Source organism: Podarcis muralis, chromosome 17 (genome assembly GCF_964188315.1).
Source record: "Podarcis muralis chromosome 17, rPodMur119.hap1.1, whole genome shotgun sequence".
Taxonomy (NCBI): domain Eukaryota; kingdom Metazoa; phylum Chordata; class Lepidosauria; order Squamata; family Lacertidae; genus Podarcis; species Podarcis muralis.
The window spans coordinates 31,318,730-31,345,527 of NC_135671.1; the positions used below are offsets into that span (position 1 = coordinate 31,318,730).

At 45.9% G+C, this 26,798-nt stretch overlaps 1 protein-coding gene and 1 long non-coding RNA gene across 7 annotated transcripts in view; one reads left to right on the forward strand and one right to left on the reverse strand.

Moving 5' to 3' along the window:
- LOC114587390 (uncharacterized) overlaps nt 1-571 on the forward strand; it is a 29,074-nt gene extending 28,503 nt beyond the window's left edge. For both annotated transcript variants that reach the window (XR_013391085.1, XR_003704281.2), the window contains one exon: nt 433-571. This is a non-coding gene — a long non-coding RNA (uncharacterized LOC114587390). The remainder of the gene's footprint in view (nt 1-432) is intronic.
- Nucleotides 1-26,798, reverse strand: part of SLC44A2 (solute carrier family 44 member 2 (CTL2 blood group)) — a 57,363-nt gene that overhangs the window by 20,437 nt on the left and 10,128 nt on the right. For 3 of the 5 annotated variants that reach the window (XM_028711554.2, XM_028711552.2, XM_028711550.2), the window contains exons 2-10: nt 15,750-15,798; nt 13,156-13,229; nt 11,322-11,406; nt 9,540-9,624; nt 5,284-5,409; nt 5,075-5,141; nt 3,014-3,137; nt 1,362-1,445; nt 481-593 (exon numbers count right to left, since the gene is read on the reverse strand). In XM_028711554.2, coding sequence (XP_028567387.2) covers nt 481-593; nt 1,362-1,445; nt 3,014-3,137; nt 5,075-5,141; nt 5,284-5,409; nt 9,540-9,624; nt 11,322-11,406; nt 13,156-13,229; nt 15,750-15,798 — 807 coding nt within the window. Of the gene's footprint in view, nt 1-480; nt 594-1,361; nt 1,446-3,013; nt 3,138-5,074; nt 5,142-5,283; nt 5,410-9,539; nt 9,625-11,321; nt 11,407-13,155; nt 13,230-15,749; nt 15,799-21,666; nt 21,800-26,798 lie in introns of those variants that run through there. The other 2 variants (XM_028711553.2, XM_028711551.2) reach the window with 2 other exon arrangements.

Below are 26,798 nucleotides of genomic sequence, written 5' to 3' on the forward strand. Positions count from 1 at the left end.
GACAGTAAGCAAGCTGTGCCACCTGCCACAAGTGGAAAGGGAGAGGTTTCACCACCAAGAGTGGGTGGAAGGAAGCATATGGTGCCGAGATAGACCATTAGTGGGAATGTATACCTGAAGGAGTGTCTCCACTCCCATCGTTCAGCCCAGACACTGAGGTCCAGCTCTGAGGGTATTGTGACAGTTCCTTCACTGTGAGAAGGGAAGTTACAGGGAACCTGGCAGAGGGTCTTCTCAGTAGTGGCACCCATCCTGTGGAATTCCCTCCCATTCAAGAAAATAAACAATTATATAAAGGCAATCCTATATAGGGAAGCTTTTTTATGTTTGATGTTTTACTGTGTTTGATGTTTTAATTTCTTGGAAGCCACCCAGACTGGGCAACCCAGTCAGAGAAGTGAGGTATAAGTAATAAATTATTATTTATTCCAGTAGGCATCCAGCCCACCTGCCCAGATCCCTGGGCTTAACCAAACTCACCATATCCAAGCACCAGGATCACCAGCACAATCATCACCCAGACCATGATCCCTGCTAGGAACCGGAGCAGGACAATAAAGATGAGACTGACCAGCATGGAAATCACCAGACCTCTGCAGATAGAAGACAACAAGGGATTTCTCAAGATGTTCTTGAACTCACAAGCTACTAGGCGAAGATGCTGCGTTGCACAAACATTTTAACTACTTGGGGTAAATGAATCAGTAGCAGAATGAAGGTGAACAGTGCAAATTATATCAAGGAAATTTAAGTTCATTATGGGTCATAAAAAGCTGACAAAAGGGGCTATAAACCATTAGCAAGAAGGTAGTTGACAGGCAAAGAACTGCAGAGACCAGGGAACCAAAGAGATAAGCATGGGCAAAAAAGGGGTAGGAATCCCAGAGAATGGTCTGAGGGCCTTTGATACGCCATATAAGCAGCTCTGAGACTGTTTCCCTTAATCCATTGGAACAGTGATGTGATATATTATACACACAAATACATACATATATATAGAGAGAGAGAAGGGTGTGGGACTGAATCTGATACAGTGATTTGAACCAATCATGGAAAAACCCTCTGGTTGCAAGTCTCAGTTCAATATATCCATCTTTAATAATGCAGAAAAGTGCCAGGTGGCCCATAAGGACTCTTGTGGTGTTCCTTTTCACTACTTTCAAGGGGGAAATACAGCAGAAGACACAGGTCTTCACAATGGTGAAATGCTCAGCTGGACATCCAGAACTTGAAAAACTCCTAAGATGGCCTGTAAGCCTGAAAGGTCCTTTGCCTTTGGAACAGAACCAGAGCTTCCTTCTTGCTACTCCCATTAGACTTCTCATTCCACCCTTAGCTGGACTATTCCGCTCTCTGCTCACATTATTATCCAGTACCAGGAAACAGTGTAATCTTCAAAGATCTTCATAGCCACTTGTCTCGCCTCTAGAACCACATTTGCTTTTCTGGAATTCAAAGTAAGAAGAAGTGAGAAGAACAGGAAAGGTGAAGAAATGTACATCCAAGGCTTTTTCCTTTAATTTTTTGGGGGGCCCCAACAAAGTGCGGTCCTAAGCTATAAAATCATACCTCGGGTTGCGAACGTGATCCGTGCGGGAGGCATGTTCGCAACCCCGCAGCGTTCGCAGCCTGAAGCGCCACGTCTGCGCACACGCATGACGTGATTCAGCGCTTCTGCACATGACATCATTTTGCACTTCTGCGTATGCGCGAGTGCCAAAACCTGGAAGTCTGGTACTTCCGGGTTCAGTGCAGTCCGCAACCCGAAAAAGCGCAACCCACAGCGTTCGTAACCCAAGGTATGACGGTAGCTTGTTTAGCTTATACATAAAGCCGGCACTGGTGGAGACGCTCCTTCAGGTATACTGGGCCAAGGCCATTTAGGGCTTTAAAGTTCAGCACCAACACTTTGAATTGTATTCAGATACATACTGGGAGCTTTATTTGAGATAAGAAAGCTACAGAGTCTGGTGTTAGGTAGAGCACTAACTGCTCACTGACACTGCAGGAACTTCACTTCTGCTGGGTTAGGGCTACTGAGAGTCTGAACAATTGTGAGCACAGGATTTCCTTTGGCATGGGGAAAAAGATGGTTGACAAGCAGAGGGAAGTTCCATATATGCAGCACATTTAAGGTTCTATATCTCAAGGCCTGAGAAGCATTTTCATCATGCTGTCCAGAAGGACTTTGGCAGCATCCCAGAAATGGAATTGGAAAATCCTTGTAGCTGCCAGAGAACACGGAATATAGCAAGTCTCCTGGAAGAAGTGGAACGTTTTTTTGGCCAGGGTAAGGTGGGACACGGGAGGCGCTGTGGTCTAAACCACTGAGCCTCTTGGGCTTGCCAATCAGAAGGTCAGCGGTTTGAATCCCTGTGACGGGGTGAGCTCCCGTTGCTCGGTCCCAGCTCCTGCCAGGCTAGCAGTTCGAAAGCACGTCAAAGTGCAAGTAGATAAATAGGTACCGTTCCGGCAGGAAGGTAAATGGCGTTTCCGTGTGCTGCTCTGGTTTTGCCAGAAGCGGCTTAGTCATGATGGCCACATGACCCGGAAAAACTGTCTGTGGACAAACGCCGGCTCCCTCGGCCTGTAAAGTGAGATGAGCACCGCAACGCCAGAGTCGTCTGCGACTGGACTTAAGTGTCAGAGGTCCTTTACCTTTTTAAGGTGGAAGATGGCATGTTATTTCCCATAACGGATTAGAAGAGTAGTCAGAGGGGGGTCTTCTCAGCACATACCCCACCTTTTCCTCTACAACCCCTGCCAGCCCCATCTGTTGTCTCAACACAACCCTTGCTTTCTAATGTCCCAGTTTCTGCCACCTGTGATGAAAAGAACTAGAGCAAGAAAACTACAAATTACTGGGGACCAACTCCCCAGGCCGAAAAACTAGAATAACACAAGTAAATTAAGCAAAGTCGGCAAAAAGTATTCTTTGGCCAAATTTGGAATAACTAGGTCTACAAAGCCCCATTCTGCTCATCGCCACCCAACACACACACTTAAGACTCACTTGGCCCCTTCCAGAAGTTCCGTCACATTCCTCTCATGTCCTTTTCCGTCATTAAAGGTGGTCTTGTTCCCAACCATGATGACCCCTTTCTTCGAGCTGACTGCAGGTAGACATCTGCGAGCCACTGAGGATCACAACATGTAAGAGAGATCTAAGCAACAGGAAGACTAGCACCCCCTTCCCCTTGTTCTCCGCTTAAAAGACCCTCTATAATCAGCGGGCCGAGAGGAAAACTACAACACCCACCCACACCCCAAGCTGGTTTCAAGCAGGTAAGAATGAGATTTGGCAACTGAAGAGGCAAAGTGGGAGTTGCGAATGGGCTAAATCCTTATGCATACTTGGCAATTTCATCTGATGCTTGGAGTGACCTCCCGCAACCTACTACAGGAACCAGGGCTCCACTCAGTGTATACTGAATTGGTGTCAGGATACTTAGTGTAGAACAAGACCTCTTTATAGATTATTGCATCTCCATCCCTTGCCCCAACACCCAAGAGTTAACTGATAACTCACTGAGTAATCAGCACCCCAAGGCCTCTCCCATCCACATGTTTGTAATGAACGTGACTAGCCTGAAGACTTGTTTCAAACTTCGTTGTGATTTAATAGATGCTTTATTTGCCAAAGACATTCAAAATGAGTCAGAGGGACAGGTGTAATCAGATTGCTTCCTTTTCTCCTTGTGCAGCTGTAGCTGTCCTTCATGTTCAAATCCTCTTGCCTGGCTCACAGCTCTCCCTCATCCCCACAAAGGGTGCAGCTCACAAGCAAAGTCAAGCCCTGGGGGTGGGGTGGAGGGAGCCAGCAAGGAGTTCCCAACCTAGTATTCCCAGACGTCACTGGGGAAAATACATAACCTTTCTACCCAACCCAAATATCTATTTCTGCTTTCTTATGATCCTTCAGAATTAATTCAATTTTCTTAGAGAGGGGGTTGATATTCAAAATTCACACCAAGCCAGCCTGCTCGGGTGTGGGTTCAAGGATCACGTATGGTAGCCAACTTTTAATTTCAAAAATTCGGGTGGTAGGTCAGGAGGCGGGGCCACACAAGGAAATGGGCGCAAGTGCAATTCCCACAACTGTGGGTGCCACATCGCCAGGTTGCTCTGCCTTTCCTCACCTTGGGTAAATAAAGCCTGGTGGGGGAGGCAGCAGCAAAGGAACAACACACATGAACCCCACAGTCTTTCTTGCAGCCATGTCTGAAATGGTGTGCAAGGTCTGAAGTCAACTATCTTGTGCTCTAGTGCATATGTAGAGCGTACTAAAGGTGAAAATGATGGTTGCTTCCATTCAAATAGTTATAGAAACTGAATAGCTTTGTTAGAAAAAAAGCTGACAGCCCTCCCAAATTTTTGGCTTTCTATCCCAAAAAACCTCTGGCAACTGGCTCAGAGGTTAAAATGAAACTAAAAACAGCCAGGCCATTTCCCCCCCTGGGGAGTTGGCAAGGTCCATGAGGATTATGGCCTTCATGCCAACAATAGTGTTTGCATTTGATATCCCGCTTTATCACTACCCTAAGGAGTCTCAAAGCGGCTAACATTCTCCTTTCCCTTCTTCCCCCACAACAAACACTGTGAGGTGAGTGGGGCTGAGAGACTTCAAAGAAGTGTGACTAGCCCAAGGTCACCCAGCAGCTGCATGTGGAGGAGCGGAGACGCGAACTCGGTTCACCAGATAACGAGTCCACCACTTTTAACCACTACACCATGCTAGAGATAACAACTGTTTAGTGCATGAAGTGGGGGATAATATATGCTGGGTCTGAGGCTCTGCTCTAGCCCAGAACAAGTGGGCTGGTTCCTCAGAAGCTTATTGTTTTCAAATTTCAGATTCCCATACTCCCAGATAAGAAGTCTCAACGGAGTCACCATTGTGGTATTCTTTGTGTGGAAAGGCTAAGCTGAGGCTCTTTCTGACGATGGAAGTGGCTGGGAGTCACAGCCACTGAAAGCTTCAGCTGCATTAAGACTGACTACTGAGCTGTTCAAGAAACTATTAATAAAATCCCTAGGCTTTCCCCCACTGGTTTGCTCCCTCGGACAGACTTACAGGGTTTGCTTGGAGTGAGCATGGCTGGGCACAGATCATCTTTCAAAACTTCAGGTGCACTCAGGGCCTGAGAGAAGGGGGAAAGGAACAGGTTATTCCTGCCCAAAGGAGGAGAACCTCCTAGGAAAACAAAGGCAAAAGCAGAACGGAAGATCACCCTTAAGTCTGAACTAGTTCCCAGCCATTATGCATCCGTAATGCTCACTCACCTTCTTCCGGTTTTTAAATTCTGGGACACAAAACTGCTCATAGTATTTGAGTTCCTCGCTGGCTGCGCCGCCTGTTGAGGCCTGCAGGTAGGTGAGGTACCGATCTGGGCACTTTTCAACACAGATCTGAAACAGTCGCAATTTAGAGTCACAATTCAGACACAACTTATCTAGCAGGGTTCCGATTCCCAGCAATAGTGACAAATCTCTACATTACAGTGGTACCTTGGTTCTCAAACTTAATCGTTTCCGGAAGTCTGTTCCAAAACCAAAGCATTCCAAAACCAAGGTGTGCTTTCCCATAGAAAGTAATGCAAAACAGGTGGTGCAGGGGCTCCTTTAAACTTCTCCCTTGAGGGGAGTGCAGCCACAAACCCCTTAATGGAAAGTGTGATGGAGCCTGCACCTCCCCAGCTGAGCAGCCCCAATCCAGCTCCTGTTTCTGTGCAAGCAGCAATGCTGCCTAGCAGAGCAGCCCAATCTCACTCCTACTTGCATGCAATCAGGAGCAGGCAGCGAGGGGTGGCGGCGACATCCCTTGCCTGCTCGCTTGCCGCTCTGGTCCAGCCTTCCCTCACTCAGCGCCAGGGCCACTGGGGCTGGAGGAAGGGGTGGTTGCTGTGGTGGTAGAGGGACCCAGCGCTGGAGGGTGGCAGGTGCCTGCTCGCTTGCCGCCCGGCCTGCCTTCCCTCACTCAGAAAACGGAAGTGTGGCTCTGAAAGCGGAAGTTATACTCAGAACAGAGCACGTTCAGCTTCCGAAAAAAGTTTGAAAACCAGAACACTCATTTCCGGTTTGTTCAGGCTCCAAGTAGTTCGAGAACTAAGCTGTTCAAAAACCAAGGTACCACTGTATTTGGTGGATTTGTTCACATAGGGTTTTTCACCCATTATGAATAATGATATTAAATAATAGATGATGATGATGAATTTATTTATTTATATATACATACATACATACATACATACATACCCCACCCATCTGGCTGGGCTTCCCCAGCCACTCTGGGCAGCTTCCAACAAAATATTAAAATACAGTAATGCTTCCTAATGCTTTCATTTTGACTCCATCCCAATGTTACCTTTCCCCCATTTTCCTCTGTTTTGCCTCTAATGTGCAGTTGTCCTGGACCATCCCACATTCCTTTGTTTTTCATTCATCTAGCATAATAACCTTGGCCCCGCTATTGGGGGAAATTATTCGTGTCTTGAGAACCCTTATATGACGGATTTCTTAAGGGACAACTACAAACGATATAATTTATTCAAACCAGGACTGCAGTGCTAAATTAATGAATTGGTTAGATCAACTTTTAACTGACTGAAAAGGTATCTCAGCAGTTATAACTGGGGTGTGGGTTTTTTGATCTAGAATTGTATAATAAATTGTGTACCATACATAAAATAACAGAATCGTCAATAGTCCCAAGTCTGGGTAAAAGGCAGGATATAAATAATAATATAACATTGTATCAAGACTGTAAACATTTTACATTTTCTGAAAATGAGTACTGAACAAATGAATTCCAATTTAACACAAAACTTCTTAGGTCAGCCAGCCTTTCTTGTCTTCTTGAAATGAGGGGATGCAAGAGTTTTACCATATATGTGCTGCAGGTCTTATTCAATCAATCTTTCGATTGTGGACCTTGTGGTATAGATCTATTCTGGCCATAATAGTTAAGTTTGACACCAGTTCTTCTTTCCTTTTAGTTATCAAATGTTCAATGTAACCAAATGCAATCCATGCTGTTAATTACTACATGAGTAATTCAACTGATAGTTTCAAACACCTCGTTCCAAAAAAATTGACCACTTCCAGATGTCTACCACAGGTAAAAGGCATTTGCTCCTAGTCTAATATATTTCCAGCAACAGAGAAGATTACAGTGGTACCTCAGGTTAAGTACCGGTACTTAATTCGTTCCGAAGGTCCGTTCTTAACCTGAAACTGTTCTTAACCTGAAGCACCACTTTAACTAAAGGGGCCTCCTGCTGCTGCTGTGCCGCCGGAGCACTATTTCTGTTCTCATCCTGAAGCAAAGTTCTTAACCCAAGGTACTATTTCTGGGTTAGCGGAGTCTGTAACCTGAAGCATATGTAACCTGGAGCATATGTAACCCGAGGTACCACTGTACTAACACATGCTTATGCAAACTTACAGTGGTGCTTGGCATCTGTAAATAAAGTTTCTCACTGCCTCCTCACTCATTATCCAGAAACTAACATCTAAATTATACACCAGGTGGTATTTACTGCCAACAAAGCTACATCACACGTCCTCACCACACTCTAAACGTGTCAAGAAAACTGTGACAGAGTGAGGTCTTATTTCCATATGCGGATTTGCCGTAAAATATAAAGAATTACTGGGTACAAACATCAGCTCACATAAATAAAACTGCAGGATATGCTATCACTCCAGAACCCGTAACAGCATTGCTAAACCACCTCGGTAAAGACAACATTCCCCCAGTATAAATAATTTTGATTATATTACCTAAAACAGTTGCCACATTTTAAAATAGCCTTATACTGGAAAAAACAAAAACAACCTAAAAAAAGTGAGAATCATTACAGTGCGGTAGACCTCACTCAATTGAAAACCATGTCAAACCCTGAATATCCTGACCATTTCATAAATACTGTAAATGTTAACAGGCATGCCGTCTTTTGAAGACTTTTTAAAAACAGTGTCTTGAAACATAACGGCACGCTTCTGTAACCATGATATTATTCACCAAACAAGCCTTCACTATCTCTCTTTTAATACAGGACTTTTAAAGCAGTTTTCCACATTCAAATTAAAGTCTGGAACACCTAGCCCAGGGTGTATCTGACTTGATAGTCTGTTAGCAAGGGAGAACTAAAGATGATTACGGCAGTGGTAAAATCAAGCAAATAATAGATTACTGCAACACATACATGGGGCTGCCCCTGAAACTTCATCGGGTGCAGAATTCAGTGGCCGGGTAGCTCACTGGAGCAAGACAGTTCGAGCATATTAAACTGATCCTGGCCTGACTCCACTGGCTGCCAATCAGTTTCTGGGCTCAATTCAAAGTGCAGGTTTTGACCTATAAAGTCTTAAATGGCTCAAGGGCCTGCAATACCTAAAGGACTGCCTTTCTCCATATGAACCTACCTGGACCCTGAGATCATCTTCTAAGGCCCTTCTTCAATAGTCCAGGGGGCAGCAACATGAGAATGGACCTTTTCTGCAGTGGCTCCGCACTTTTGGAACGCTCTCTCCAGGAAGGCTCACCTAGCACCTTCATTACATATCTTTAGGTGAAAGGCTAAAACATTTCTCTATAACCAGGCATTTAGCTAATTGACCATTCTTTTAAATGTGTTTGTGGGAGGCCGGATCATTGGTTTGTTTCTGTTTTTGTCTTATTAGGTATTTTGAGTTCTCATTTTGCATTTTAATCTTGTGAACCGCTCTGTGATCTTCAGATGAAGGGTGATATACAGATACAGTGGTACCTCGGGTTACAAAGGCTTCAGGTTACAGACTCTGCTAACCCAGAAATAGTACTTCAGGTTAAGAACTTTGCTTCAGGATGAGAACAGAAATTGGATTCCGGCGGCACAGCGGCAGCGGGAGGCCCCATTAGCTAAAGTGGTGCTTCAGGTTAAGAACAGTTTCAGGTTAAGTACGGACCTCCGGAACGAATTAAGTACTTAACCCGAGGTACCACTGTATAATAATAATAAAATAATAATAATAATAATAATAATAATAATAATAATAATAATAGTTGTTGTTGTTGTTGTTCTGACCTAGACACACACACACACACACACACACACACACACACACACACCTGCATCACATTAAACTGAGGCAGTTTCAACATGAAGAGCACAACCTCTGTGACAGGTCACAGATTTACATCCTTTTAATTCTACTGATTCCATGTCCACTTGTGGTGGGGTTCTAGTGAGAAGCTGAAGTCTCTCAAAACTGCTTTCTTTCTTTCTTTGGGCAGCTGCTCTTTGAAGTCCCTGCCCTCCCTTCCCATTTCCCCAATGTGACCAAGAGAGGATATAAGGCATCCTTGATCTGACTCTCTTCCCATGCACTTTATTGGGCAACATTACACAACAGCGTGTCTATATCCAGGTATCATTGAGCAAAAGCAATCCACCTTCCTTTTTGTCCATGAAGTTTTGTTCTATGCAGACGAGCGCAAAGCTCTTGCAATTCTGACCTCTCTGGGACAAAGGTATTGACAAGGAGAGAAACCTTACCTGTGTGGTGGGACACTGAAACTCCAACAGCACCAAAGGGCTGGCACATTTCACAATGTTGAAGTAGAACAAGAAAGGTTTATTCCTGGAAACAGAGAAAGGACCATAAGAACATCCAAGCCAACATATGTTTCTATCAGTAGATGGGTCCCAAAAGTTCAGCAAGTCTTAAAGCGTTAAAACTGAGATGTGGAAAATATGGAAACAACGTGGAGAGGCAGGATTGGGATTTGGAGATCTGCTTCAAGGTCCAGACTATGGGAAGCCCTGAAAAATTAATAATTATAATTTGGATGATAATTTGGTCTTTTTTATTTTAGTTTTTTATTTTAATTGGATTATGATTTGATATGTTAATTGGATGTTTTTTATTGAAAAACTTTTAAAAATGATTTAACCAAAAGTTCAGCAAGTCTGACATACTGTGGAGATCTAGAAGATGAAGGAGATCACTCATGCCAGCAGACTCTCCTGAACCACTTCTGAACAGGTTAGAATTCTCTACGCAGACCAGCCAGCACTGCTTGGGGATCACAGACAAAGCGATGTGCCAAGGGCGATGTGCCTTAGCCAGTTCTTAAAATGAAAGTTGCCACAGCTCAGGCCTATCTGGAAGTGACACCACCTAACCCATGCTGCCTGAAGACTCAATGTGGTTGCCTACCGGGAGGAGAATGCAGTCTGCAAATGCCAAAATACACCCTTGTCTTATGTAATTGCCCCTGAAATTTCATACGCAACTGGGGGGTAGGAACCACTTCTCCTTATTCTATCCTCTCACGCTGCTCTGGCTTCCTCTCCCTCACTGAATTCAATGCCACCTCGTCGGAGAGGGTGACAAGGACAGTCAGAGGAAAGGCCCACCAGATTTCCTGTACAGCAGGGGTGAGGAACACCTCTGGGCCAGAAGACTGGAATCAAACATGGCCAACCCTCCATGGGTTACTTTGATGGGCAAGTGGGGTTGTCCACCTGCTAATCACCTCAGGAGTGTTATATGACACCAGGTGTTTCAAGCCATGACTGCAAAGGAAGAATCAGGAGCTTGCTCTTGAAAGGGCCCACATCTGATGTCAGAGGTGGCTAACCCAAAACACTCTTGTGAACCAAAGCAAGAGAACGGTTGGGCCTAATTAGGCCCGTGGGTCAGAATGATCCCACCACTTCTGTAGAGGCATAGATTTTCATTCCTGGTTTCACTTGGCCTAGAATACAGTGGTACCTCGGGTTAAGTACTTAATTCGTTCTGGAGCTCTGTTCTTAACCTGAAACTGTTCTTAACCTGAAGTACCACTTTAGCTAATGGGGCCTCCTGCTGTTGCCGCACCGCCGCTACACGATTTCTGTTCTCATCCTGAAGCAAAGTTCTTAACCTGAGGTACTATTTCTGGGTTAGCGGAGTCTGTAACCTGAAGCCTATGTAACCTGAAGCCTATGTAACCCGAGGTACCACTGTACCACTATTTGGGGTTTCCTGACATTCATCTGGCATGTGACACGATTGGCCCCAACTGACTGTGGCAACTCAGGAGAACATTCCAAGGGGGACTTTAGATGCCTCAGAAAATTCCAGAATTCCAAATTAAGGGGAAAAACGAGTTGCCTCATGAGTAAGACAAGCAGGCCTTGCAAGAAACGAAGCTGTCCCTTTTCTACGCAGAAGAGATGACATGGAAAGGCAATCCAGAAAGGGACGATGCATGTGCAAAATTCTCTCTTAAAACAAAGTGCCTCATTGGCTATACTCATGCAGATAACAAAGGATTTTTCTAAAACACTTACTCGTTGGGGGTTCCGGCCTGGCCACAGAACTGCCCACGGCTATCTGTGGGGTAGATCACCTTCCGGGGGTCTCCTTGTGTCCATGCTGAAAAGACAACAATCCAGAGCTTGACAATGTGCTCCCCTCCACACTGTGCAACATCACCCAGTTTCCCCAGCAACTGCTTTGGACTATGATTATATCTCTGTTATTCACATGTACATTTCATCCTTTAACTTATGAGCTATGTTAACCTATGAAAGAAGGTACCGTATTTTTCGCTCTATAAGACGCACCAGACCAAGACGCACCTAGTTTTTGGAGGAGGAAAACAAGAAAAAAAAATACTCTGAATCTCAGAAGCCAGAACAGCAAGAGGGATTGCTGCACAGTGAAAGCAGCAATCCCTCTTGCTGTTCTGGCTTCTGGGATAGCTGCGCAGCCTGCATTCACTCCATAAGACGCACACACATTTCGCCTTACTTTTTAGGAGGGAAAAAGTGAGTCTTATAGAGCAAAAAATACGGTATCTTGCTCAAGACTTGGTATTTGAATCCAAGTCCAAGTCTCCACCCACTGTGTCAATCTGCCTCTCTGTCAAGAGTCTCCCAAATCTGCATGCAGCCACTCACAATATTAAAGGGGTTCCACATATCACCCCATGCGACTCTGCACTGGGTGAGAAATGGCAACATATGGCCAACTAAGACACCACTCAGCACAGGCACCATCACCACATTGTTCTACATGAGCAACCCCTCCAAAAAGAGACAGAGGGAGGAGGCAATAAGATATTATCGGGCAATTTCATGGTCTACCGTGAATTCAGTCCTACAGGTCATGTGGATTCCTAAGAACCATGGTTTACTGTTGTCATTTTCTTTGTTTAAAAAAAGAGAATGTTTCACCAACAGTTCAGCTGACAGAGCACGAGACTCTTAATCTCAGGGACGTGGGTTCGAGCCCCACACGGGGCAAAATATTCCTGCATTAAAGGAGGTTGGACTAGATCAGTGGTTCTCAACTTGTGGGTCCCCAGATGTTGTTGGACTACAACTCCCATCATCCCTGAGCTCTGGCCTTGCTAGCTAGGGATGATGGTAGTTGTAATCCAACAACATATGGGGACCCACAGGTTGAGAACCGCTGGACTAGATGATCCTCATGTTCCCTCCAGCTCTACAATTCTATGATTCATGGCCATGAAGATGTGCATTCCACACACTTAAAAAAGAGTTTGCTTAACCCCCTTGTTTTCATAATGGTGCACCTTCTTGCCATATGTCTTCTTTTTCCAGGACACTTTTACTTTTTCATGGGTATGTAAAATGAGAGTCATCATAGTAATCCGTAGTTAAATGAAGAAGTTGGAAAATGTGTCCTCCTTTTTTGCTCTTCAAAATATGGCAACCCAACATCTACAGTGGTACCTCGCAAGACGAATGCCTCGCAAGACAAAAAACTTGCTAGACGAAAGGGTTTTTTGTTTTTTGAGCTGCTTCGCAAGACGATTTTCCCTATGGGCTTGCTTCGCAAGACGGAAACGTCTTGAAAGTTTGTTTCCTTTTTCTTAACACCGTTAATACAGTTGCGAATTGACTTCGAGGAGCAACTCATAGAACGCGGTGTGGTGGCCTTTTTTGAGGTTTTTAAAGACTTTGGTGATTTTTGAAGCTTTTCCAAAACTTTCCCGACACCGTGCTTCGCAAGACGAAAAAAATCGCAAGACGACAAAACTCGCGGAATGAGTTAATTTCGTCTTGCGAGGCACCACTGTACTTGCCCAGTCACCAGCAACACTCAGCTGTTGCCTAGAGCCAGAGAAAGGGAGATGGAGAGTTCTACAACACATACCCACGACTCCCACAGCGATGTAGCCCACAATGGCAACCAGAAGCAAGATGCAGCAGATGATATCGGTGCAGCCCCTGAAGGAGAAAGCAAAAGGATTGAGAGGAATACAACCGTCATGCTCTGCTTCTGTTCTGTACCCCACAGTCTGGGGGCTTTGATGCCTTGATCCTCTCTCCCCACAGCAGATTTGCAACTTCAGTATTTTATTTCTATTTTTATAAGCCCTGAATCGAACCAATCTCACCAATAGAGGCAAAGGCGGTTAAGAGAAAAAATACTCAGGGACCCTGGCCAACGTATAAAGTACTCCTAAAGGAGGATAATAACCAATTGAAATTAAAAAGCTTCGGGGAAATAAGAGAGTGTATTGTTGATTGGTTTCAATATCACCAATTATTTGAGACATTCAAAATTGGTAAACAAAAGGGTTTTTCCACTGAGATTTCCAGATTTGAATCGGATTTGGTGAATTTCAGAATTAAAACACATTATAAAGTATACCGACTCCTCCTTGACTGGGATGGCAACGAGGAGGAGGTTACTGGAAGTGAAAAATGTATTTCTGTACTATAAGATTTGGGGCATGAGCAAGTACCCAGCGATACTGATCCTCAATGCTAGCCCTGGTATATACTTTTAAATCGTAAAAAGACACAAGCAGTATTTAAATAGTTTTAGAAAGCACACCTGAAGCATGGGGGATGGGCAAAATGAAGAAACTCCATATCTGAAGTGGAAACAAGCAGTGCCTTTCAACTGCAGTACAAAGGCAGGAAGACAAGCTCACCTTGTGGGGGAGAGAAAGGTGCATGCTCCTGTTTTTAGCGATATCTGTATACACTTTTTGCTGCTACTTTCTGCTATGGGTTCTTAAAACAAGGTGTGTGTGTGTGTGTGTGTGTGTGTGTGTGTGTGTGTGTGTGTAAAAACTCAGTCCTCCTAGTCCTTTAAGTCAAAAGAAACCAACACAGAAAAAGCAAACAAAGTAAATCTAGATAGGAGAACAAACAGCTTCACTGGGTTTAAGTCAGGGTCTATTTTTGAAGGATATCTTGCAATCCCTTAGTTTCCATCAGGGCAGTTCTGCCACAAGAGAGAAGGGCTACTATATTATGACAGAAAGCTGTGTTTCCATTCCACCACTTGGGCATTTCTTTGCCTCTGGATGAAAATGTGTGTTTGAAGCCTTTGCTCAGGTCACCTGTGACTCTCTCCTGACAAGGCTGCTGGGGCCTGAATTGTGCTTGTGTGGCTTGATCTGAGGGAGAAGGTCGGAGGGCAGGTGGTCCTGCCTCTTGGGCAAAGGGACTGGACCTCTTGACCTTTGATCATTCTAGCACTTCGATTCCATAACTGATGAAAGGCTCCTCCATCATATTCCCAGGCAGAACAGAAATCTCTCATTTTTAAAACAACAACAACCATCATCATGAGGCAATAAAGCTGAATAGTGAGTGTAAGCTGAGCAACTTAAGGGGCGTATCACATGTAAGTCCATGAAAGTAAAGTTAAAAGGGAAATATTTGATTGATTTATAAACACCATTTGACATTTCGGCAAAACATTAATTCGATGGGTGTTTTACTCAAGATAGACCTATTGAAATTAATGGTCCTAACTTAGTCACTTTCCTTAATTTCAGTGGATCTACTCTGAGTAAAACTTAGTTCAATACTACCCCAAAATGTTTGAATCTCTTACAGTATGTGCCATGTGGCAGCCTATGTCAACACGGCAATTATATGTGCTATAAATATTGTATTTTAGATCAGACAATAAAAAAAATATATCTGTGCAACAATGTAAAGGTAAAGGGACCCCTGACCATTAGGTCCAGTCGTGGCTGACTCTGGGGTTGTGGCACTCATCTCGCTTTATTGGCTGAGGGAGCCAGCGTACAGCTTCCAGGTCATGTGGCCAGCATTACTAAGCCGCTTCTGGCGAACCAGAGCAGTGCACGGAAACACCGTTTGCCTTCCCACCGGAGTGGTACCTATTTATCTACTTGCACTTTGAAGTGCTTTCGAACTGCTAGGTTGGCAGGAGCAGGGACCGAGCAACGGGAGCTCACCCCGTCGCGGGGATTTGAACCGCCGACCTTCTGATCGGCAAGTCCTAGGCTCTGTGGTTTAACCCACAGTGCCATCCGCGTCCCCTGTGCAACAATGAAGAATAAGCTTTGACAGAAGGCAGAGGAGCGTAGAGAAGAAGAGTCCCAGCTTAGAGACTCCATGGAAACTGAGTGGTCCAGGCAAGAAAACAACCCAATCCCATTGCGAACATCCTGACTCCCATGAAGCAAGGTCCAAGAAAGTACACAGGTAGAATGGCCTCCCTTTGCCACCTTCACACACCAAGACACAAAAGCTTGCCAGATCCCATGCAGCAGCTATGCACAGAATCATTTCATTTTGGTATTTTGAGTCTTAGGGTTGCAGGAATTGCATATACAGCAGCATGCCCCTCTTACTTTCCAAAATGCGGGTGGGGGTGGCGGCAATTCAGAACAAGAGACAGCATCCCCTGGCAGTGTTCCCTTCCACACACACTTTGCAAAACACCATCACACACCTTCACCAACAGGTTGCTCTTACCTGTCATATATGGGGCCTTTGAAAGTTGGATCATATTTCTGGGGTGTCCCTGGGGGGGGAAAGAGAAAGAATATATGTACTAAGTTAAGTAGTTACAGAAGGCAGGAACAGGATAATTGGGAAATATATTAATTACATCCATCTTTTGGGACGTTTTGAGGTGGAATCTCCACTAAAAGACCCTGTCTTCTAAGCAGTGTGTGAGAGGGAGAGGGGTATTACATCATTGTTTCAGGAACCTGGACAGCACTGAGGTTTTGCAAATGTGATAACCATCTTTTCGGTGAGCTGGACCACCACTTCCTCTCCTGGCACCTCAGCCTTTTAACAGCTGTGCAAATTTAAAGGAACCAAAGACCTGGATAAGAGAAGTCAAGTCTTCTGCATTATTCTAGGACAGATACCAGACAGTAAGGAAGGCAGGGCTTCTGAACCTGGAATATTTCTGTAATAAGACATGGAAATTGTGGCAGGTGGAGATCATAGTATCTTAGTACATCAGAGGTGAAAAAAGCTGCTGCCAACATTCCTCCTTCTGCAGAATAAACATTTGTACACAGTCTACCAACCACTAATTTCCACAGACTCACTGATGGGCTAAACTTCTCCCATCTACTGTCCCTTGCCTCCAGGAACAACTTAGCCCCAGTCTCTCATCTGTGAAGTTTGCTCATCCACCACCTTCAGAGCTCACACTTTGTCCAAAAACACCGTTGTATATTTCTCCCCTTGATTTCATTGTTTTATCTTTTTGTAAACCGCTTTGAGGTTTTTCACAATCAGGTGGCGTAATACATTTTATGAAATAAATCAATAATAAACAAATAAGAGCCTTTCCATACAAACCCCAGCCCATGTCCATGCAATTAGATTTGTCAGTCTAAGCCATGGGTAGGCAAACCAAGGCCCGGGGGCCAGATCCGGCCCAATTGCCTTCTAAATCCGGCCCGCGGACGGTCCGGGAATCAGCATGTTTTTACATGAGTAGAATGTGTCCTTTTATTTAAAATGCATCTCTAGGTTATTTGTGGGGCATGAGAATTTGTTCACACACCCCATACAGTCTGGCCCCCCAAAAGGTCTGAGGGAGAGTGGACTGGCCCCCTGCTGAAAAAGTTTGCTGACCCCTGGTCTGAGCTCTCTCATTTCTCTCCCCTCCGTTGCCTCGGGACCTTCAGCAGTTGTTATAGTCCAGTCCCAAGCAGCCTGAAAGTCTAAAGAACACACCCTGCACCCTGTGTCCAGCTAGTCTATTGCACTGAGTCACCCTATAAGCTCCTCTCCCTCCCTCTTGGTTAACCAACAGGGAGGGTAAAAAGAGGGAGAGGAATCATCCCACCCAAAAGCAAAGCAGTAGCTATGGGGATGCCCTGTCACTGCGCACAAGAAGCAGGAAGGGAAATGGAGGAACCTCCTTCTACACAGAAGGAGCAAAATTCTTTGCAAATTTGAATGGCGAGGAGTAAGCCACTCAGGATACACTCCTACACGGATAGACAAAGGAGTAGGTGAAGCAGGGAGTCTGTGTTTCTAACCTAAGCAAGTGAATAATCCCAGGAATAGCTGCAGAACAGGTTCTCTGCTGGTGCTTCCAAGCTGTTACTGGAAATTTTCAGAGAGAGAAACACACACAAATATCTCTCAACGAGGGATTCTCATCAGAACTACACCTTAATCTGTGTTTACCCAGGAATTGGTCTTCAATAGCTATCCCCCAGAACACATTTTTATTCATTTATTTAAATGTATAACCTGCCCTATCGTATGGGTTTGGGGGCAAGTGATAAATGAAGTATTGGTAAGGAAGAGAAGGCCTCTCCTCATCTGCAGAGTTCCTCTTCCACACTGGAAAGCCAAAACCACAAGCCTTCACACATCATGGGTTAATGGCAAGCCCATCTTCTAGGCATGCCTTCTGGTGCAGACTGGAGAACCTCTCAATTTAGAAACTGGAGTGATCCCCACCTCCTTCACCCCAACTGAACTTTCCCAGCCCAGCAAACAGTCACTCCTTTCATCCGCAGGCTGCAATGCCTTTCATTCACCAAATAAGATTTCTCTGGTTAGACACCAGCCAATGAAGCAAAATACTTTTCTCTATACCAGCATAGACTCTCCGGCAGAAAAGCCCTGGAATCGTTGCAAAACTCAGATAATATTATCTGCTATAAAGTGCATCTGCACGACAGCCCTGAGGTTCCAGGAGAAACAGACAGGCCGGTGGTAAAAGCAACATCTTTTTTTACTTTGCCCCACCTCCCAGTTGCACTTTCAGTAGGTACAGGCCTTCTCTGTCATCACTACTACTGCCTCCCCTTTGCAAAGGCCCTGCTGCAAATAGAGATGGGAGTCTTGCCAGCCTAATTTTACACCCTCTAAAATGGCATCATGTCCCCTATCCACCCTGACTCAAAAGGGGGAAATTCTGAGTAAGCTGAAGTTCATTGTTCAAGACTCTTAAATCAGGTATTACTTTAGAATGCAAATAAAATGCAGTGTGGTTTTTCACAACACACATCCTTACAATTCTTTTCAAGTGTGTGGGGTTGGGGTTTTTTATATATATTCCTCAGATTTCAATTAAAAGCAACCACTATAGACAACTGATATCATTTCCTGAAGCAGCCTTAACTCGCCACTTTAGCTGGGCAACTGTGAACGCTGCCCTTTGCTTAGAATGGGTTCCTTATATGTAATATTGGGCAAAATACAATACAGTGGTACCTCGGGTTAAGTACTTAATTCGTTCCGGAGATCCGTACTTAACCTGAAACTGTTCTTAACCTGAAGCACCGCTTTAGCTAACGGGGCCTGCTGCTGCGTTGCCAGAGCACAATTTCTGTTCTCATCCTGAAGCAAAGTTCTTAACCTGAAGCACTATTTCTGGGTTAGTGGAGTCTGTAACCTGAAGCGTATGTAACCTGAAGCGTATGTAACCCGAGGTACCACTGTACTAGCACCCCAGGAAAATGACTGGGGACTCCAGGGCTAGAGATAAGGTCAGATATTCAACTGTTCTATTGATTTCTTTCAACAACTCTCTTGTTTCACTCTGCCAGAGTATTCACTGTCAATGCAGTTCCAGCAAATGCGTCCTCTCCATGCTGGAGGAAATTCTTGGTTCGGTTCCCATTATATGTGGCTTTGCATATACACCTCCTCCAGTCCTGGGTGGAAAACTCCATTTCCAGAGGTCTCCAAGAAAACACAGGTTTCAGGGAGAGGCAGAAAGGGACACACAGTTTTCCACTTCAGCTTTGCATTCCAAAACGGCCATTCTATTTCAGGGGAGTTTTGGGGACTTTGCAGAAAGGAAGTTGGGCACATCCCACCCCGATTCAAGGTTTCATACAGAATACAAGTATGGCACAAAATTAGCATGTGGCTGATCTTAGCATGAGCCACAAAGAAATTATGGACTGGCAGTACTCTCAGCCAGTGAAGGGAAGACTGGAAGATATCCAATTCTCCCTGTTAGGAAAGGCGGGTTGGAGACTGATGAGCGATCCACTCATTTAACTTCTGGTGGGATAATTGCCAAGGGTAATCAAATAGACTTGAGTTCCGAAGTATGTCCAGAAGAAAAAGCCACTTCCACTTCAGCATCTTTGCCCCCACATAGTAGCCATAATGTGGTAAAAGAAGTCCTGGAAGACTTGCTTGAAGTCTCCCCAGGTAGCCAATATTTATTTTTATTTTATTTAAAAAAATTATTTACCGCCTACTCACAAGGAGAAAAACGGTTGACAAAAATTAAGGCAAAGTTAAAAATGGTTTTTTTTAAAAAAAAGAAAGAAATCAAAATATAATTAAAATCAACAGCTAAAATGAATTATATTCACTTGCAACAATGTAATCTGGATGAGCAAATGAATTGTGTCAATTCAGCACAAGGGCTAGTATGGAAGTAATCCCGCGGAAAATAACTTTATACAGTACTAAGGTGGTAAGATAAGGCTAAGATAAAGCACAACATCCTCGTCTATGTTGTGGAGAAGAGTCCAAAATATTATATTAGACATTTGGGCTGGGCAGGAGGTGATTCTGATGGACATCTAACACCATCAGCCAGGTTTAAAGACTGTGCTTTATCCTGGGGGACAAATGCTCAAGAAAATGGTTCAGTGTTGGGGAAGAAACACCCTTCAATATTTCTGAAGCAGAACTTTGTTTTCAGATGAGGCATGCATTTGCCACAGAGGTATCAGAAGAGGGATTTCTCCTGTGTGTGAGAAAAGGCAGAATCTGCCTCTTTCAAGATACGCATAAGTCACCTGCCAATTTTATAAGCATAGACATATATTTAAACCTGCTGCTCAGTTCATCTGGGGCACTTTTTAAAGTTGTTTTAAATTTTCCAATTAATTAATCCAGCCAATGAATTGATTGCTGCAGTCCCAATTACCTCCTTGGGAGAAAAGGTGTTATATATAAAAGTAAACAACCAACACCACTGTCACTGTTTCTCCAAGTTTCTCCATGGGCAATTCCCAGAGAACATGTGAAGGGGGAGACTTTATTGCTACTATCAGGATACTTTGTTCCAGGGGCCTATCGGGAAAATGGTTGCCATTTAAGTGCTGAATTGCCTCCCCACTCCAGTATTATTATTACAGTATTATTATTAGCCAGGAGTACACCAGCCGACAGCCAGAGGAGGGAGTTGGGATAAGCAAAGGGGCCTGGTGACTGTGTGTGTTTGTGTATATATAAAATAAAAAAATTCCTTCCAGTAGCACCTTAGAGACCAACTAAGTTTGTTATTGGTATGAGCTTTCGTGTGCATGCACACTTCTTAAGATAGGAAAGCTCATACCAGTAACAAACTTAGTTGGTCTCTAAGATGCTACTGGAAGGAATTTTTTTTATTTTGTTTCGACTAAGGCAGACCAAAACGGCTACCTACGTGTGTGCGTGTGTGTGTGTGTGTGTATATACACACACACACACACACACACACACACACGTATACATACAGTACATAGCCTACGGTTTGTAGTTCCTTAGCCTTGCAGGGACATCCCGGTTCCCTTCCCCATAGCTAACCTCTGGCTGCCCCCTACACATCCCTTCTGCTGGGGGTGCGCGCAGAGAGAGCACAGCGGCGAGTAGTTTTGGAAACATTCTTTCCGGAACTCGCAAGTTTCTCTGCTTAGACCGGGCGCGCGTTTTGGGCAGGGGAGGCGGCGGCTCGCCGACATTCCTCCCCGGCTACTGCGCCCCCCCCCCGGACTCCCAGAAGGCGCCTGCGTTCCAGAGCAGCTCCGCAGCTCCGCTGGGGACAGCAATCCGGTTTAAGGTTACGCGGAACTGAGCGCCCGGTGGTGCGCCCCGCCGTAAGAGGCGCGCACCCACGCCCGGGAGAACCCGTGGATCAGCGGGAGTAGTATTTTTAGTAAGCCCGTTTCCTAACCTCCACTCCAGAGGCGCAGAAAGAAACTGCACCAGCGAGGACTTAAAATTGCCCGGAGGCGCATTGGGGGCGTCCCTAGCCCGGGGGCAGAGGAAGGGGCTCTTCCCTTCTTCGCGCCCTCCCCACACCCACTGGAATTATTATTATTATTTATTCGGCAGCTGAACTAGTTCCCCCTCCCCCCTGCCCCATTGATTGAAGCGACGCGTTTGGCGCCAGCTGCTTCTTTCTGCCCAGAACTTGGACTTGCTCGGTGGCCGGCCTTAGACGGGGGGGACGGCGGTGCGCGCTACAACCCGGCTTGCACAAACAGCATTGGGGCACCTCGGGGAGACGCCGCCAAGGCCGAGCTGCCTTGCGCCCCAAGGCCCAGCCCCGCCTCGAGGGTTTGCAGCTTCCCGATGGTGGACGCCGAAGCCCCCATAGCGGGGCTGCGCGTGGCCACCTGCTGCCCCCACTCCCTCCCTCCTCGCAGGGCTCAGAGTGGCAGCCTGGCGGCCTTACCATGCTTGCCATAGTAACTCTCCTCTTCCCTCGCCATCCCAGCCGAGTTCCCCTCCTGCTCGCTGGCTTGCTTTCCTTCTTTCTCTCCTTCTCACTCTCTCTCTCTCTCTCTCTCTCTCTCCCCTCCCTCCTTCCCCAGTCAGCTGCCGATCAACCGCCCAATGAGGCGCCTCGGGGGCCGAACTGGCCAAACCTGTAAAATACATTTGGAGGAAAGCAAAAAAGAAAAAAAAGAGAGGCGGCACGCCCTTGCCTTGCAAAGAGCCGGCTCGACCGAGGCTTCTTTACTGTATTTGCAAATAAAGTACAGTATTCGGAGGCGCCTTTCCACCCACCCCAATCCAGGAACTGTTACAGAAAAGCAGCAGAAGCAGCGGGCCGGAGGGAAGCTGCCTCCGGGAGACCCTCTCCGGATCAAAGACGCCCCGCCCCAAGCCTTTTTGCACAACGGAGGCGTTGCACGTGCGACTCGCTTCTCCATAACCAACAGGGTTGCTCCCTGTTCACTGAGCTGCTCAGAAAGAACGCGCGCCTTAAGTTCAAGACAAGAAAAAGAAAGCCATTCCCGACAAGGTGGGTTGGGGGGCTGCGGCACTGGGCTTAAATATATTTCCAGCCACCAAGCTCACTGTGTGACCTTCGAGTAGGTAAACTTTCTCAACCAAGTAATTGCCTTGAGCAATCTGGAACAAATAATTATGTCAGGCTAGCAGTCTAAAGAATGCAAAGCTCCCTCTGTTGGGCACCTGATCTTCCCTTCTGCCTTTCTCTTTCCACTTCCAAGCTACACTCACTCCCTCACATACTTTGCCCCAGGACTGGTTCCCACAGCCACCACTCACACACCTACAGCTTCTACCTAACCAGGGAGCCAGGATGCACTGGTATGGCACTGAGCAGGCGCCTTGAGTTCATCACAGTTGCAATGTGTGTAAGGGTGTGTGTATAAAGGTAAAGGATAAGTTGCAGACAACTTGGGGGTTGTGGTGCTCATCTCGCTTTACAGGCTGAGGGAGCGGCGTTTGTCCACAGGCAGTTTTTCCGGGTCTTGTGGCCAGCATGACTAAGTCGCTTCTGGAAACCAGAGCAGCGCACTGAAATGCCGTTTACCTTCCTGCCGCAGTGGTACCTATTTATCTACTTGCACTGTTTGGCGTGCTTTCGAACTCCTACGTTGGCAGGAGCTGGGACCAAGCAACGGGAGCTTACCCCATTGCGGGGATTCGAACCGCCGACCTTCTGATCGGCAAGCCCAAGAGGCTCGGTGGTTTAGACCTCAGTGCCACCCATGTCCCCTAAGGGCGTGTGTACATCAGTGTATTATTTCTCAAACTTGTGTCTCCAGCTGTTGCCGGACTACAACTCCCATAATCCCTAGTAAGCAGAACCAGTAGTCAGGGATGATGGGAGTTGTGGTCCGACAACAGCTGGAGGACCAAGTTTGAGAAACGCTGCTGTACATCCCTGTGTGGGCTGCAGCCCATGGGTTGGAGACATGCAGCAAGATGAAGGAACAAGCCCAACATGGGCTGCCAGCAATGGGCAGGTCTGTGCTTCCAGCCACTCTCTCTTTCATCCACACTGTGTATACCACTTGCTAGAAACCACTGTAGCACTTGGATCCTGCTTGTGGGCTTCTCCTAGGCATCTGGCTAGCCACTGTGATTGCTGGAGGAGATGGGCCACTGGCTTGATCCAGCAAAGCTCTTCTTATGTTCTTAGGGCAGTTTCCAGGATTTGCTACTCCTTAAATTGTCAAGCACTACAGGGTGAGCTCCCGTTGCTCTATCCCAGCTCCTGCCAACCTAGCAGTTCGAAAGCACTTCAAAGTGCAAGTAGATAAATAGGTACCACTCCGGCAGGAAGGTAAATGGCGTTTCCATGTGCCGCTCTGGTTCGCCAGAAGCGGCTTAGTCATGCTGGCCACATGACCCGGAAGCTGTATGCCAGCTCCCTCAGCCAATAAAGCAAGATGAGCGCTGCAACCCCAGAGTTGTTCATGACTAGACATAATGGTCAGGGGTCCCTTTACCTTTATCTTACTGGAGTTGGAGATGTCATTGGCTTAAGTTGTAAAACTAGCATAAACAGACCAGATGAGCAGTGCTAGGATGCCTTTTCATGAAATTAACCAAAACCAACAATTAGGACTGGGAAAATCCCATGGGCTCAGCATGCTCAGTCACTTAGAAATTTGCACTGACACCTAAGAACATCACCCAGGAATCTGAAACACTTTCCAGCCCTGCACCTAATAATGCTCTTCCACATTTGTTATGCATGCAACTTCTGAGCATGGTAAATGCTTCTCACACGTCTTGTGTAACCTTTACAACCACACTGTGTGTCAAGGCCAGCATTGCTATCCTTGTTTTGCAGACAGGGGGGACTGGCAGCTAGGAGATAACAACTTGCTTCAAGCCATCCACTGAGTTTCTGGTAGAAGTGAAAGTTGCCCCAGGCACTTCCAGAACTGTAGCCGGGTGTGTGTGTGTGTGTGTGTGTGTGTGTATTCCTCATTTACTAAAGCACATCATTGTCTCTTTCTTCAGGTTGCATGTTGTACAGATCAGTAACACTCAAGGTCTCTAAAAAAAGGTAAAGGTAAAGGACCCCTGGATGGTTAAGTTCAGTCCAAGGTGACTATGGGGTGTGGTGCTCATCTCACTTTGAGGCCAAGGGAGCCAGTGTTTGTTGGCAGGAGCTGGGATAGAGCAAACCACCAATCATTGACAAGCCCAAGAGGCTCGGTGGTTTAGACCACAGCACCACCCACGTCCCATAAGGTCTCCAGGTCTCCACACCACTGTGAATAGGTGTTATCCTCAAACTGTATGTCAAGGCAACAGCCATGCACTACACAAGAGGTTGATGTGGGCTTTGGGGATAAAAACAAAGTGGCCACACATCCCATGCCTCTTGGGATAGTTTGAGCCCACCCCTCTCTTTGATTGCATGGGCAATGGCAGCAGCAGGGTGGTGGGGGTGTTAAGAATGCCTTGGAAGTTCCTGATGCAACCTGCACTCCAGCTGACAGGCACAGGGGGGCGCATGGACCAGAGCATGCCAGGCACTCCTGTCTTCCACTGCCTCCCACAGTACTTATCACAGTTTGCATCACCACTGCTTAGAAAGCACAGTCTTATATCTGAAACCTGTTTGGCTGGGCAAAGGGGAGGTGGGATGCCAGCCCTGGGCTGTCTCATAGTTGCAAGGAGACTGCCGGCCCATTATTCTAGGAACAGACTGAGAAAGTATATCTGCATATTTCTGAAGGCAAGGGTGAAGTGTGTTATCTAATTTTAGATAACCTGTGTCTCAGGTATGAAAACAGCAAGGAAACATCCATCTTAGGAGGCCTTGGTTCCTGGGGCAGCAATCAAAGCAGCCCACAGTCGGCTGCAATGATGGGATGGCATACGCTACCATGCTGGGAATGTGTTAGCTGATCATTTATTTATGAAACGTATGTATCTCTCCGGGGGTAGAACTGTATGGCAGGAAATGCCCACCCCTCCTGGCCCAAATGCTGTCACCAGCTCTGCTTCCGATGCTGATTTTGGGGCTGGGGGAGTGCTTTGGGGAGGGGCTGCTCTTGATCAAGGGCTAGGCAACCTGAACCTTGTCTGTAACTTTAAGAACTGCTTGGGTTTGCTTCCTCCTTCCTATTCCTTTCTCCTCACCTGTCACGTCTTTCTGGATTGTGAGCCTGAGGGCAGGTATTGTCTTATTTGACTGTTTTTCCCCCTAATCCACACCTTTCTGGCTAAAGGGCAGGGTATAAATGCCGCAAGTAGGTAAGTAAACAAATAAATAAAAGTCACTTTTATGTAAAATGAAGCACAGAAAGAGACTAACATGAACAGTAACACCATTAAAACAGCTAAAACTACCAGTGTTGAAGGATTCTATTAATACTAAAGAGCAGCCGGAACTTCTAAGATTCTGAGTTTCCAATAAAAAGGAAGAGCTATAGTAAACCAAAGACTCTTGAGAGTCCCATGGACTGCAAGAAGATCAAACACATCCATTCTTAAGGAAATCAGCCCTGAATGCTCACTGGAAGGACAGATTGTGAAGCTGAGGCTCCAGTACTTTGGCCACCTCATGAGAAGAGAAGACTCCCTAGAGAAGACCCTGATGCTGGGAAAGATGGAGGGCACAAGGAGAACGGGGCGACAGAGGACGAGATGGTTGGATAGTGTTTTCGAGGTTACCAGCATGAGTTTGACCAAACTGCGGGAAGTAGTGGAGGACAGAGGTGCCTGGCGTGCTCTGGTCCATGGGGTCACGAAGAGTCGGACACGACTAAACGACTAAACAACAACAACAAATAGAAAACCAAAGACTTTCCCATGACATTAAACACAAGCAAGGAAGTGACTTTGCAGATCCACTTGGGGGAGAGGATTCTAAGGCACAGAAAATATTTCACTGCAGAAAGAGCTTCTACTTTGTGCCCAGAAGACGAGTAAAGCCCTGCTCTCTAACCAAAGGGGGCAGGGAGGAATCTTAAGAGAGGACAGCCAGGTAGAACCTTGCGGTACCCACCAAAACTAGGCAACTTCCCCCAGTCCTTAAAAAGAAGGGTTTCCCCATTTAGTTTGAACAACCAACTGCAGCTGCAATGTGCCTCCTTCTTCTTAATGCAAATACCAAGTGCAGGAAAGAAGAGTCAGGACAGGTCAATCTGCAGCACAATTTTCAGCCACTGAAAAAGGAAGTTATTCTGCTATGAAAAAGTTCTATTGTCAGAGGACCCAGAGAGCTCAGCTTCATAGGAAGCACCCATCAGCCCAAAGTAAACATTGCTGGGAACTGCTCCCAGTTTCCATTCATCTTGTTTCATAGCCACTTATAGATGAGCCTTTGGATACATTTTCCCAGTCTTTTTTCTGACCGTTCCTAATCTGTTGCCTTTTTTCCTTAGCATTATCCCTGACAGTTGGTTGCCCATCTCCCCCACCCTAGACTACCCAGGAAGTCAACTGACTTGTGTTGGGGCTGATAGCAACATCCATGAAGTCAACAGATTCATGCATCTTTTATTGTTTGTAAAACGCTACTTGTTAGGTGTCATTTGTGTAGATTGCTTGAACATCAGCAATGCAGAACATGCGCTGAAACTCCCA